Below are 16,213 nucleotides of genomic sequence, written 5' to 3' on the forward strand. Positions count from 1 at the left end.
AAACGCAACGTATGAGGTTTCCTCAAATCCTATTTAAATAAAGAGTCTATAGTCATAAATTGGAAAGACTTCACGTCAATGGGTAATGCAATCGTCCCCAAAATTGGGAATCCAAAACTGACTACATTTTCTGGTTTGACCTTTGACAATTTCATGATAATTTTATAGAGCTTGCAATCTCCTAGGACTGCTGTTCAAACAGAGCAATTTTCTGACTGAAACAGCGTTTGTGACTGATTCGCCTGTTGTGTGACATTGTTGAAGTTTCTGAAAAATGTATTTGTTTACCGTTTGTGGGATTTGACCTTTGTTCTCATAGACGCTGAGTCAAATTCCAAATGTCACTACATAATAACAAGCAACCTTGAAGACAAAATATGTTTTCTGTCTTCATAATTCTCAACTGACTATCGAAAAAGGAAACAGATTGGGTGAACATATTATTTTAATGATACAAGGTCCCATTAAAATTTTGTCTAGTTCTGGAAAGTTTAAGGTAAATCACTTTCGAACCTTTCCGTAAATTTTTTTTACTCAAAATAATTATTTGCACATCAATAATGAACGGATAATCTATATTGAATCCATCTCCCTATATCGCAAAGTTCACAAACTATCGGCTCAACTGAAACGACTACGATCAAATATGTAAAGCTTTACATACAAATACATCAGAAGAGTCTTTAAAACCTGTTCAAGGAGACGTGCAATCAGACTGCTTATACTTAATCCTACTTTTCCTATATCTGATACTAGCTTTCCGCCTGCGGCTTCGCCCGCGTTTTCAAAAAAAAACCCGCATAGTTCCCGTTCCCGTGGGATTTCCGGGATAAAACCTAGCCTATGTCACTCAGAAATGATGTAGCTTTCCAACAGTGAAAGAATTTTTCAAATCTGCCAAGTAGTTTCGGAGCCTATTCAATTCATACAAACAAACAAACAAACAAAAAATCAAACCTTTCCTCTTTATAATATTTGTATAGAAGATGTATAGATAAAATGACGCTTCTTTTGAAGCTTTACTGCGGATATGGAAATCATAAATTATAATAAAACTTGCTTATTATTGTAATTGATGATCTTGTTAATTGATTCGACTGTAGATTACAAAGATACGATAATAAAAATAAAAAAAAAAATATAATATAATAGGTACCTAATATAAAAGTTTTCTATCCAACAATTTCTCTAATATTTATAATAAAAGTTAGAATTAACCGAATAACTCGGATAGCACGTACAGCGGTGGCTATGAGAGCGATAGAATATGAAACGAATAATATGTATTTCATGAATATTTGTGCATTATATTTCTAATAGGCGGGTACACAGAGCGAGCAGCCTCACGAGGCAGTTGCTGCGCAAAACTATGTTGGAGTGACGTCATTTTCATTGGCCGAGCCAAGAACAATTATTATTTTGCATGATTAACGCTACACCATGTCGCGGGTCCGTGCCCCGTCCATGCCCCTATACTTTTTGTATGAATTGATTTATGTTTGTACGTCGTTGATATGTCTACGGATATTGTTGCTTCCCGGCTCCGACCGCACCACGGTCCATCCCCGGCACGATGTAGCGTGTATCATGCTGCGTCGCGCAGCAATTGTTTCGCGAGGCTGCTCGCTCTGTAGATACCCGCCTATTGACTAATTTCTAATGTTTATCGGACCAGTTAACCATTCATTCATTATCATTGTTAAACATATATTTATAAAAGCCCAAAGCCTTTTCATGCCACTCAACTGACGTTTCATTTATAACAAAAGCATGCATTTATTATGTTCGGATTTAATTCATGGCTATGTGAATGTGAACACATGCTGAAAGCTTTTCATATACGTTTGAAGGAAATCCACGAAATATAATATTAATATCCTAAAGATCTTTTGAAATAAGTAACATTTATGAATGAATTAATTTGAAAGAATTTAGAAGCTGAATTAGGTTTAATTAAATAGTATTTTATTTATACACATAAAATTAAATTATAGGTAGATGTCGCTCGCGTTTCATATATTTTTTTCAAGGAATCTCTATAGAGACGAGTCCTAAAGATTCCAAGGATGTAATCCAAATGTAAATTATACAAGTAAAACAACAGGAGAAAAGCTAGTTAAAACGTAAATAAAGTACTTACGTCACATCTTCTATTTATAACAATATTTTTATCGTATTTTTAATTATTATAAAACTCAAAGAGGACGGCATCTTGATAAAATACGTTACATTATAACAAGTTCCTGGTTTTTAATGAGGAAAGGAAGTAAAAAGGAATAAATATCACAGTCTGTACGATCTCTAACGATGTGATGTTAATATAATGCAAACATTATTATAAGTTGATATAATGCAAAAGTTATTAAAAAAATTCAATGTTTTGCAAATAAAAATTATGACATGATCATTCTTTTTGAATCTAATTCTTTTTGGTCGTAATTCAAGTCGAATCGAAACCATCGAAGAAAATAATAAACAGCTGGTTATGATTCCTGCAATTCTACGCATTGTATAAAATACATCGTTATTTTTAAGTGACATTGCTAAAAACGACGGGGGTTCTTACGCAACCCAGTTTTTTAAGAAATTAACTGTTAGCAAATTCTGAAGAAGCTTTGCTACTGTGAGGATATTTTGTATCTGGATAGTTTGATTTAAGTGGATTCATTGGAAAAGAAAAAATAAAGGAATACTTTTACATACTATTTATATATTTTTACGTCATATATGAAAAATCGATAAAAATTGAAAGCTACGGATAACACTATAAATAAAAGCTTCCAATCTTCATGTATCACGAGAAAACCTCTACAAAATATCTACTCATTTCTCACAAAAAATATGAACCCAAAATAATACTTATATGAATGCGAAACTAGTCCTAATACTAGCTTTATGCCATCACAGGTCAACAGAATAAAAGGTAATCAAACAGGATTACTATTATTAAATAAGGCTGACAATAAAATAAGAAGGTTTTTATTTCTTCTTTACATCTAATATCTAATATATATTATAAAGGCGAAAGTTTGTAAGGATGTATGGATGTATGGATGTTTGTTACTCTTTTACGTAAAAACTACTGAACCGATTACAATGAAATTTAGCACACATATAGAGGGTAACTTGGATTAACACATAGATTTTATCCCGGAAATCCCACGGGAACGGGAACTATGCGGGTTTTCCTTTGCAAACGCGGGCGAAGCCGCGGGCGGAAATCTAGTATGAAATATCTTATTAGCGTTATCTTAGCTTTTTACTTTTGAGATATTATTCTTAAAATATCTATTTTAGTATTAAACTTATATATATCTACTACAAATAAAAAATAATTTGAACCAACCATAGTTAATAGTATGAAAATTAAACTATAATCAATACAAGGTTTAATTAGCCTTTAAAACCTTTGTTCATGTCACACAAACCGATCAACCCACATCCAATGTCTATTTTTTCCAGGTTTCCGATAAATACAGAATCGAATTGATAAATACAGTCATTTTTGATATAATTGTTTCTGAAAATTATGTGTATTGATTGAGTTATTGTTATTTAAATATGTTGTTTTCCTGTGGGTAATGACATTGTGTGGTATACTGTTGTTTTTTATAAGTATAATAATTTACTTAAAAAACGCGCTAGATTTTTAGTGACTAATAAATTTTATCGGATTTAGAATTTTTATGTCCATTCATTATCGAATTGAATACCTTCCCTTATTAACAGATAAATGTCCTGGCCGTTTGAGCATTTTGTAGCCAAATTTCTAAACACCGATAAATATATTGCATATTCAAACTTTTACAATTATAAAGTTTGTCCAATAAAAATTTCTCACATAAAATCTAAATTGAATCAACATTTTTAGGTAGCCAATGGTAACGGAAAATTAAATTATCAGCCTTTTGAAAAATTATTATGGTTTGTAGAAAGATTAGTTTCTTAAAGTATGGTACCAAAAAAATGAATAAAAAGCTTGATCAAATATAGTATGATTAATATAGATGTGGTATTATTATAGAATGAATTAATGAATTAATGCAATACTCTTTATTGTCCATACACAGTAATAAATTTTGTTACATAGATAAGATAGCTTATAATAGAACAAAGAGCGGCTTTATCGCTCATACGCGATTTCTTCCAAGCAACTTGATGTAGATATATATCTATATCTATTTCTACATCGAGTTGCTTGGAAGAAGACTATTCACTATTGACCAAGAATTAAAGAGTAGAGTAAGACAAAGGAAAAAGGATTATAGAGTTATCTATGTCCGTTTTTTTAAGACGGCTGCTACTTCTAGGGCTTATTTTTTGTATGTAAAAATTAAGTTTTTATAGTATACTAGCGGCCCGCCCCGGCTTCGCCCGTGGTACATATGAAAAATAGATGTTGGCCGATTCTCAGACTTACCCGATATGCACAGAAAATTTCATGAGAATCGGTCCACCCGTTTCGGAGGAGTATGCAGACTAACATTGTGACACGAGAATTTTATATATAAGATAATAGATTCTTACCGTGTTGATAACATGCAGTGGTGTCCAGCACACGAAGAATTCTAGAATGATCACGAACAGCATCCGTATGACCTAGAAATAATGAATTATTTAGAGTCTCTCTACACTATTATTTATTAATATTGGAGAAATAAGATTACAGTTAACAGTGTTGATTTTGCTTAAAAATACCTTAAAAAATAGAGTTTTCAGAAATTATAGAAACTAGTGTTAGTTTAAAAATGATTTGACCGAAAAGAAATAGTTTCGAAAGTTTCGGGTTTTTACACAAAAATAGAAATTTGCTTTGATAACATGTATAACATTTGATACCAGACGTTCATTAAGTGCCTATCAGTTAAATAAATAAAATCTGCATGTAATATAAAGAGAAGGGCTTAAAATAATAAAAATTCAAAACCTTATCATATATCTACGGTCTTTAATAAATAATATGTTTTTACAACGTAGAATGTATGTTAATGTCTCTATCCAACCATTTTATACTTCATAGACATACAATATTGAATGTGTCCAAACATTTACTTAGGACAAGACTAAGGCTATGTGCTTCTCAAACAGATAGCATTTTATGTTCCTACGATTAAATCAGTTCATTTACTTTTTATGGACGTATTTTAAACATATAATATAAAATAATCGCTATGTATTGGAAAGTTAAAAAAATATTTCCAACTAGCTTTCCGCCCGCGGTTTCGCCCGCGTTTTCAAAGAAAAACCCGTTCCCGTAGGATTTCCGGGATAAAACCTATCCTATGGCCTTTCTCGGGTATCAAAATATCTCTATACCAAATTTCATGCAAATTGGTTCAGTTGTTAAGGCGTGATTGAGTAACAGACAGACAGACAGAGTTACTTTCGCATTTATAATATTAGTATGGATTATACGTGTTACATACTTATATCAACAAATAAGAGTAAATAGTTAAGTGTACACTACAATCACAGTCATAGGGAAAAATAAAATGATTTCAGATCAACGTCTTGGTAACCTCCTCATATTATTTCATAAAATATGAAACAAATATGTTATTTTTCTCAAAACCTATTTTAAACTAAGAATTAAAAAAATTGTAAGTAACTATCTCCACTTTCTATATATCTATGCATGGGCCTATAAATCAAAAGTTTAGATCACATATCAAATTTAATGTTAGTATATATCAGTCAATCTATACTAATATTATAAAGAGGAAAGGTTTGTATGTATGTATGTATGGTTTTCACGCATAAACTACTGGATCGATTTTGATGAAATTTGGCACGGATAATCTTTAGACCCTGAGAAAGAACATAGGCTTTTTTTATTGCAAAATATGTACCACGGGCAAAGCCGGGGGGGACCGTTAGCGCTAGTATAATATAAAAGTAAAATGGTTACCTTTCGTTTCGCTTCTATGCTTTTATCGATGTGCGTGGAACGAACCACGTGTCTGAATTCTAAATCCGCATGCATGCAATATGCTTGCTTCTTCTCTGCTTCTAGCCGCTGCTCGTTTTCCTTCAACAAAAATATATGTATAGGTTTTTAATATAGTGAATAACAAAGGACAATCCCAAGGGGCTCATTAATGCGCTTACGTGATGGTCATAACATCCGCCAACAAGAACTTGGCCAGCTGAATTGTGGTGGTTTATTAATAGCCTGAATCCTCATAGAAGGCAGTGGGAACGCCTACAGGCTGATGATGAGTGGTTATGACATATTTTTATATCTTAGAAAAAGGACTACTTAGATTTATTATAAAAAAGACTCGAACATATTTTTAAATCAGTACCTATTAACATTATACTGTGTATGTTACTCGGCAACTGTTCTCAAATTTATTCTCTCACTTAAAACTTATTTTCATGCACGGGCATGAGTAAGAAAAAAAAATCCAAATGTTTTACAAATAATTTACTGCACTTGCTCTGTAGGTACTTCATAACTTATACTCGCAGATAATAAGTTTATAAAAGTAAAAATTCAAAGTAAGAAAAATCATAACATGTGAGCTCTTTAAGCAAACTACATCGAAGTTCAGAGATAACTCTGACTATGAACTTTAAAATTATATTTCATATTTATGCAAATAAATAAGAAGTATTTATACATCTTTTAATATTTGAATGATAACAGTAAATATACTATCTGTATCCCACGGTTTCACTCGCCGAAAAAAATAATAACAAAAACTTTTATCTAAGGTCTTCAGGCACAACAGATAGATATTCAAACTTTTGCATTTTTAATATAGGTACTAGCTTTCCATCCGCGGCTTCGCCCGCGTTTTCTAGAATAACCCGCATAGTTCCCGTTCCCGTGGGATTTCCGGGATAAAACCTATCATAAGTGTTAATCCAAGTTACCCTCTATACGTGTGCTAAATATCATTGTAATCTGTTCCTCACAAACTTTTGCATTTATTATATACTAGCTTTCCGCCTGCGGCTTCGCCCGCGTTTTCTAAGAAAAACCTGCATAGTTCCCGTTCCCGTGGGATTTCTGGGATAAAACCTAGCCTATGTTACTCGTGGATAATGTAGCTTTCGAATGGTGAAAGAATTTTTAAAATCGGTCCAGTAGTTTATGAGCCTATTCATTACAATCAAACAAACAAACAAAGTTTTCCTCTTTATAATATTAGTGTAGATACTACTAGTAGGATGCCTAAATACTATTTACTCATCCCATTCTATACTTATTAACAACTTCTGCATGTCTTAAAGCAGTAGATACTATATTTATTCCGCTCAGATCCTATTAATTAGGGAATTCTAACTAGTTCCTGAATATCAAAGTAGTGGTTTACCAAGAATCATTAATATTGTGTAAAATGTGCACGTGCTTCAACTTTGATCCTGTTCTATGAAACAACAAGTTTTGTGAGACGTCGTGTTGTAAGTTGTCTTAACTTTTTGTTTATTTCCAGTTACATTTATTTGTTAATTTTTTTTTATGGATATATCATTCAATTGTTTATTATATCCTCATATTATTATCTGATATTAAAAAAAAAGACGTGTGGCACTCGGGGACTGCCGCGGTAAAGCAATAGCTTTACCGCGGCGCAATAGCAAAGCTATTTCAAGCCACACCTCCGTGTCCGGCGGATTGGGGAGCGTGAGGTTTTTTCGTTACGGAATTTCTGGATTCGGTCCCCGCGCTCAAGGCCCGCGATAGAAGCTATGCAATAGCTTAAAAATATATTGGAAATTCCTATTCCCATTCTTGTTTTAGAGTCTTCTTTCCGTATTTTGTGTGATAAATTATACACTTTTTTATTTTTTTACAATGACGGTTAAATCATAGTTGAATTCCGGCTACAAGGTTCTACCTTTTAAAAATATGTTAATATAATTATGATAATATATGAAACCACTTACTTAACTTAGTTGCTGCATACCTTTTATTAAATAAATACGAAATCAAAGTCAGAACTACTATTTATACGTTTACCCTACAGGAGTAGACTCAAAATTATATAACCAAATTACTGAAGTTTAAACTGAAAATTATATGAACATTTAATATAATTATTATATTATTGACAGAGAATTAACTTGAAACGACCTAACAAATCAGTATTATGTCAAGTAAAGAACTAAGTTTGGAAACTTAGAGGGTAAGTTAGGTAACCATTTAATGACAACTTGGGGAGAAATAATTATGTAATTATAATGTTTGTAGTTTTCAAACTTGATTTAACTATCGTGAAGTAATAGTTTAGACTACATGTTTCCATTCCCATAGTTTGACTGACCGGTTGGCTTAGTTGGTAATAAGCCTGCCTTCCAAGCCAGAGGTCGTGGGTTCGATTCCCACCTGGGGCAAATATTTGTGTAATGAACATAGATGTTTGCTCTGTGTCTGGGTGTTAATAAGTTATATTAAGTATTTATTTAAAATTCTATATGTATGTTTATCAGCCATCTGGTTTCCATAACACAAGCGAAAGCTTGGTACCTATGGGATCAGATCGTGCCGTGCACCGCAACGGCTTATCGTAGGAATATTTTTATAGTATAATTTTTTATCGTAATCGAATCAAAACTTATATTATGTATCATTAAAATCCGTTTTTTTCCATATACATAGATAATATATTATTACATAGTTTATTAGAATATCTATTTTTAATGTGTGAATGTAGAAAGGAACTCCACTCTACGTAAAGTTACAAATAATATAAATAAAGATACCCTAAAACTCCGTAAAACCTTTAAGCAATACATTTCCATAAAGCACAGCAAAAAGTTTACGCTGTTCGTATTATTGTACCTGTTCAAAATATTAATTGTATAGAACTCTTATACAAACACCTTAATTGTTTTCGACGAACACCGTATTAATTAAACTTGATTAATTGTTCAAATTATTTCCTCATTTGAAAATTTAAAACAAAATTATTAATTTCGGAAAGTGCTTGTGGTGATTATTGTGATAGATACCGTAAATTTTACCTTGAGGGTATTCAATGGAATCTTCAGTAATAATTTATAGAAATATTTATTTTTGACGTGACAACGTCTTATAATGCGATAGAGCCGGCTGCACGCACGAAAAAACATGACATGCGGCGTTACCTCGCTATGAGGCGTTCCATGTAAGGCTGGAAGTGCAAGCGAGAGCGCGTAACAAGCGACAAAGAAGCACAATCGGATGTTGTCACGTTCAACTATCGTCAGTAAAACCGACTTTACAGACAACCAATTTTTTTGACCCAAAAATTGCTCTCTATATATTGAAATAAAGTTGTAAGAGTATAATAATAGTCTTGATACTTATTAATAAGCTTATCTTGACGGTGTGTAGCCAAAACTGATATAAATACTTATGGAATACCCCATATCTCCTAAACCAGTGAACTGAAATACCTTACACAATCAATATATTATTATATACTTTGACGTTCACTGATTAGACTGAAAAGGTATATTATCATTTTGAATGTTTTTATTTAAATCACGAAAATACAGTAAAAAGCATTAATAGAAAAAAACAACAAAGAGACTCGGCAAAATAAAAATCGTAATATTACGTTATTTTCATCTCATCAATGATTTAATCAAACGTAGGTATACACACAACAAAAGAATCATTTCAAAATACAAAATTTCAACAACAAATACAATTACAACACACCTACACCGCCTACAATTACGACTCCATTCTCACTTCCCAAGAAAGGTTACTACGAATAAACAACAATTTCACATCCAAACAACCAATAGCACAACAACTGGCATAAAATTCCACAAGTTCCTTACGGAACAAAACCGAAGTTTCACTTTAAAATGTCTTGAAAAGTTCAAAGTCTCTGTAATTGAGGGTAGATATAACTTTATTTCCCTGGGGATGTATCCTATCTATTAGTTAGTAATCGGTAAATCTGCACGTGTTTTTTTCCCATTACTGGAGCAAACTTCTAAGGATCAACAAATAAAAAGATTTATTGAATAAATTCTCTATCGTAAAGTGCACTGAGTTTTTCAGTTTGAAATGTTTGTGAAAAAGTTATAGGGATATGATTTCAGCATCTTTAGGATAAGCTTTTTGCATAATATTATGTCTTTTTATTTTTGTATGCAATATATCTGTGGTGTTTGGTATATACCTCGTAAGTGCAAAAATGGCCATTTTTTGTTTTTTGGCCATCTATACTGATAAAAACGTCCTCTTTCGTTTGGTCTATGTCACATAAGCCTACTGATAGTAGAAATACCTTAAATAGGTTGTATCAAAACCACTTAAGTACAAAAAAAAATATTTTTATTTGATACAAATATATTAATATAACTTAACATAGACTTGTAAAACGAATAATCAATCAACGAACGGCCATTTACAACGTAAGAGCACTTAACATAATTAGACCAAACTTGAATAATTATTATCATCACTTAACTTATTTGTACCAAATCAAATAAAATTATTTGTGAACTTAACAGGTCTTCTCTGAGTTCTCCCTTACTTAAATATAACGTTATTTGGCACATAATTTAAATCTTCAGACATTAGGTCTCAAGCCTATTATCTATAAAGAAACATGCATGTGATGCAAGATCTTTTAGACTTAGTGTGTTCAGAAACGTTTACCAATCTTTAAATCGATTTAAAGATTGGTAAACGTTTAAAAAGCCAAATAACGATACCTACATGCACAAGGTTTGATTCTTTGTCTCTTCAAATTCATTCTTTCATGTCAGATTAGAATAGATTTAGAAAAATCGGAGCTTATGGCAACATTTCACTATGAAACTAAAAGATAAAAGCTGTTTGTTTACAGATTCCAAATTTAACTGCATCTGTAGCCTTTTATAAAAGAAATTTTGGACTTTTAATTTAAAAATCCGCAAAGTTACTACTAAACGAACATTCCATTATGTTATGTATGAAGGAATAGCTCAAAGAGGTGCGGATGAAATCGCATCATGCTTATGGCAATTTATTAACCGTTTGGCTGAAGAAGTAGAGTAACTTATTTTATATTCAGTGTTTTCCAGGTCAAAAACGGTATAATATCTTGCCTGTTAAGCAGATATTGAAAGATTCATTCAAAAAAGAAACAGCACCATCTCCGTTCCCCGAGATAAATGAAAATGACCAGCAATCGCCATGATGTAAAATTAATTAATGAATCTGACTTCTTTCCATTTTCGAAACTATTGACTACCTACTCATTTTATCAAAAGAAATACTGCAACAGACAAAACTACATTTGGTTAGAACTGTATTTTCTGGTTGATGTATGAAAAGTCTAATGACGTAGATTTTAAATACTCTTTGAGTGAAAATGAAGAGTTTCTGTATTTCTGGTTTAAGAGAACTGAGAAAAGATAGAATTCTCCGAAGTGGCTTTGCCATTGGCCTCTAATGAGCCTATCAATATCGATGCTCTGAAATTCAAAGATATCTTAGATCTCCTGCCAATAAGTGATCCAATTTATGATTTCAAATCATTGTCTCATGGTCCGACTAGAAACAATCTTATGACTTTCAGTGACAGTGATGACGACTATGAATTAATGTTGTAGTGGTACGTTTTACAAACAAATTTTATTTGACTGGATCCAGCTCGTAACTATTTGCAGGGTAAAGACATCTTCTCACAAGGAGAAGACATGAGCAGTAATCACCACGCTTGCTCACTGCTGGTTGGTGATTTCAGACCATAATCCCGGTTGCCATCACGATGTTTTCCTGTTATTAGAAATGATGATGTTTTCTTGTTATAGAAGATGTATCTCTGGTTATTTATTAGAGAATCTACTTATGCATCCGAAAAAGACACATTGGTACATGTCGGTTGATGGGATCGATCCCGCAGCATCTAGCACGGCAGGCAAGCGAACTACCGTGACTTCTGAACCACACACACTACTTTTAGGATTTTACTTTGTAGAGAGAGTATCAGAGAATTGCATATTGCACGAAAATCACAATATTTCCTGGCTTTTTTATGAGTACTTATTTGTGGCAAATCACACTCCTATTCGTTTTTGTTTTTATATATGGTTAAATCTATTTGTATGGAAGACGTTTCCCCATAATATTTGTTTTTTTAATGTCTGTTTATGTCTCCGTCGAAAAAAAAAAAAGAAAAATCCTTTCCATTAAGGTAAAAATAGGAATAAATACTAATTAAGAGTACAAATAAATATGCTCTAATCCACTTAAGTACACACGTTTTAGACATTTTCACATCATTTTCACATTTTTTCTTTTGGTACAAACATGTTAAGTAACAATTACTCTTGAACTAGAACATTTTTTTTATTTTTTTTGTAAGTGTTCAAAACTTGAACATAATAGACATTTAAATATCATAAATTTGTTTTACTCAAGTGTTTATTCCGATCTGTAGCAACAGGGTAGCAACCGTGAAAACTTTCAAACGCTCATACCCAAAAATCACCATTTTGCACTTAAGTGGTACGTACCAAATACCACAGATATTAGACGTAATTATCTAACAAATAACTTTGAAAAATAAACTCCAAAATAAGTTATATTACGTTTTTTATAACGACTCTTGAACGGTAATCACTCACACATTTTCTTTGGTCCCAGGAAATTGACACATTTGAACGTTTTTTGGTTCACTGAACTGTTTAATTGGGTGATCATGGCTTAAATAGTTTATACTGACACAAAAAGGTTTAAAGGAACTTATAAAATGATGTATAGTTATTAAAATAAAATATTACATAGATAAATAAAACAATAACAATAACGTACAATAACAATATTTGAGATATTTTGAAAATAAACAGAAAATTAATTGAGAATGATTTTCCACAATTAAATGTTTTGAAAAGCAACTTTACAAAAATAATTAACAATTTCAAATGAATAGATTAATTATTTAATATTACAAATGTTAATGAAACTGGTAAATAACTAGTTTCCAACAACAGACAGATAAACCGACTCAATGTTGTATTATTTTAAATGACGTCATTGTACATTTAAACTTTTAATTAGAATGAATACGTAATTATTAAACAAATACTAATTATACAATGTAAACTCAATGTGGATTGTATCCAGCATAAATTATTATTGCAATTTATTGTCACTAGATTTAAATATAATTAGTATGTATGTGATACATGCGCTTTTTTAAAACGAAAGTTAATAGACCGGGAGATACTGACACAAAATTTCGAGTCATTTGTAACAGGATGGCGGTTCTACAGGGGTCTTAGTACGCAATGACAAAAAGAGAAATGATGGTGTGAACGCTGGTACCGGTGGGTTAGTCGCGTGGGCGTTAGTCGAACTCGTCGGAAAAATAGCGAAAGTCAAACGATTTGTAACACAAAAATTTTAGAATTTACCGATAGCCCATAAAAAGAAGTAGGCGGTAGTGTCATGCCATACTTTTCCAGTATGACTTACAGCCCGCCATACCGACGCGAATGTGTTGATTTAAAAAAAACAATTATTCAACCATTTGTACCAAGCTAACTTTTGCACAGGTAACCATCGTCGTGCAGCCATTTACGAAAATCGCCATGCCATACTTTTCGGACGATTCCAAATGGTCGCCATACCGCCGAAAATCTGCAAAAATTTTTTATTTCGCCTATCTTTTTGTACCAGTATTGCATTTGGCTTTTTGGAGAGTATTTGATAAAATGTGACCATTATTATATTTGCCATACTTCTAGTAGGGGGAAAAAGTGCTGTCATACTTGAAAAATAAATTTATTATTAATTTATATAAGTGAAGATTTCCAACACCTAGATCTTTGAAATTTTGTATTTATATTCGTTGATCCTCAAACTTACAGGAAAAATAAGTGCCATACTGTTACAAATCGTTTGACTTTCGCTATTTTCCGACGAGTTCGACTAACGCCCACGCGACTAAGCCGCCGGTACCAGCGTTCACACCATCATTTTTCTTTTTGTCATTGCGTACTAAGAACCCTGTAGAACCGCCATCCTGTTACAAATGACTCGAAATTTTGTGTCAGTATCTCCCGGTCTATAATATTTTTCAAAATATTATGTGATAACACTTTTGAAACAAAATATGATAAGATCAATATCAGAACTTTTTAGGAAATTATGTGTTATAATAAAGCGCCTTCAATAATCTGTGGTCACTTTTTATGTAATGTCAACATTTTGTTTTGTACTTCCTCTTCTCTGCGGACATTACTCGTGTAACACATATATTTTTCATTGTAATAAAGTTTTTCTTATAAAACGTGCACCTGGGTTTTTATTGACTATACCAACAAGATAACAACATTATGTATTGCTAATACATGGTTATCTACCTTGTAGTTTTAATAGCTATAGAAAATATTATATATCTGAAAAATGATAATTATATTATATTAGCCACTAACAAAAACAGGAGAAATAATATTCAAGCAAGCAAGTTGCTATCTACTGCTATATAATATATTTCTTGTATATAATGCCATTTTTACTTCATACAATAGCAATATGTATTGTTATTAACTTATAAAAATATGATAAGTATTAAGTGAACATACATGAGAGCCAAATGTAGTAAAATTTACGATCTTGTATCAAAATTTTGGCTTTGTTATCTAGAGCATCGAAATTTATTACAATATCAAGGGTACAATATTATAAGAAGTTTTATCGAAATAGCATCTTGGATAAATTTAGTTTTTGTTCTCGGAATATTTGGTCTAAAATTTTTAGTTTTGATAAGGATTTTTGTAGAAAATGAAGAATTTTTGTGAGTTTTATGAGTATCAAACTCTCAAGATAGTTATTTATTAAATAAAGTTGTGAATGGCATTATTTATTAGAAAAATGAGGTGGTATTTTAAATGTTCACGGGCTCACAATGCTGAACATGACTCGATAGATGTATACACTAGAAATAAATCTTAAAGAACATAAAATAATTGCTTTAAATTTAAATTGTGATAGATACTAATTTGTATGAGAAAGAACTTGATGCCTGCGATCACGACTCCTAATTATTATAAAATTGAATGTTTCTTTATATCTCAACAGCATCACTTCTTATTATCCGTTTACCCCGTAGTTACCAATTAGTAAAATGTTACACTTTAAAGTATTTTAAGATTACATCCAATTAGCCACTTACCTTTAATTTCTTAGCATTGCACCCATTCCTACAACACAATTCGGTTGAATTGCCGTTCAGAATCGGTGTCGTTGGCAGCAGGTGACTGTTCTTGCAAGTACCACCATCTGTGTGTACTGGAAAAAAAGGAAATAATATTATAATGTATAAATTAAAATTAACAGGTCAAAGTAATTTGAGTAGTTATAGCCAACTAAAGCCATAATAATTTAACTTCGATCGCTTAGCATGAGATACTAAGTAATATAACGAATGATATCATAAGCTATCGATTGAGCCCCAAGGGACATGACCTTGAATGCAAGCAGTGTTTTTCTTTATTGCATTAAATCCGACCGTACTTCAAAGAATTTGCACTAGGCCCAAATCAAGAAAATCCCTTGCGAACTGAATAATCCCCGTCTCGAGTGTTTTTCTTAGAACAAAATATTTCTTTCTTTCGTCAGCTAAAGCCTTTACGTGACTGGTGAAATAAAATATAGGATTATGGTACTTAGTAATGTTCTACAAAATAGGGTTAGGGCCATTTTCATTTCAACTAGACGCTGTTATTTCAGACGATATCTAAATTATATTTTGGAAGCTTAGGCGAAAGGATAATTAAAATAATAGCGGTTTATTGTAAGATGTAGGTAATTTCAGCAGACCCTTTAGTGTTTAAAGGGTCAAAAATTTAGCGCTCATCTGTGTTATTAGTTACTCAAGTACTTGCTTTACTGGAGTTAAATGTTTTAAAACATGTATTAAATTTGAATATACGTTATAATGAAAATAATATTTACTCGTACTCTACCCGTATACTGCAGCTGAAGCCTGAAGTGGTAAGGCAATGTGCATAATAAACCTTTGTATGAATCCCATTCAATGGAGATGCTTCTGTCATAAGCCAAATAGAATTCTAAATTCTATTGTTCATACGGTTTTCCACCATATATTGAAATGTATTGTATTGTTATATTATTTCTAATTTAATTTCTAAAAAAATAAAATAAAGAAAATTCCAAGATTAATAGCATTTTACGCGTACGTAAGTAACGTACGTCTTGAAAATAATAAAGAAAAAAAGTCTTTCTTTTCGAAAATTCGACTTAAAATCC

At 31.8% G+C, this 16,213-nt stretch overlaps 1 protein-coding gene across 1 annotated transcript in view; it reads right to left on the reverse strand.

The window, feature by feature from the left end:
* LOC149902564 (cholecystokinin receptor-like) overlaps positions 1-16,213 on the reverse strand; it is a 78,463-nt gene that overhangs the window by 23,603 nt on the left and 38,647 nt on the right. The window contains exons 5-7 of the mRNA XM_090110501.1: positions 15,117-15,232; positions 5,909-6,028; positions 4,528-4,599 (exon numbers count right to left, since the gene is read on the reverse strand). Of these exons, the coding sequence (XP_089966627.1) occupies positions 4,528-4,599; positions 5,909-6,028; positions 15,117-15,232 (308 nt within the window). The remainder of the gene's footprint in view (positions 1-4,527; positions 4,600-5,908; positions 6,029-15,116; positions 15,233-16,213) is intronic.

The sequence above is a fragment of the Colias eurytheme genome, chromosome 15, assembly GCF_061535395.1.
Source record: "Colias eurytheme isolate Ceu_HAF_F1 chromosome 15, ilColEury1 Martin Lab GWU primary, whole genome shotgun sequence".
In the NCBI taxonomy this organism is placed as follows: Eukaryota; Metazoa; Arthropoda; class Insecta; order Lepidoptera; family Pieridae; genus Colias; species Colias eurytheme.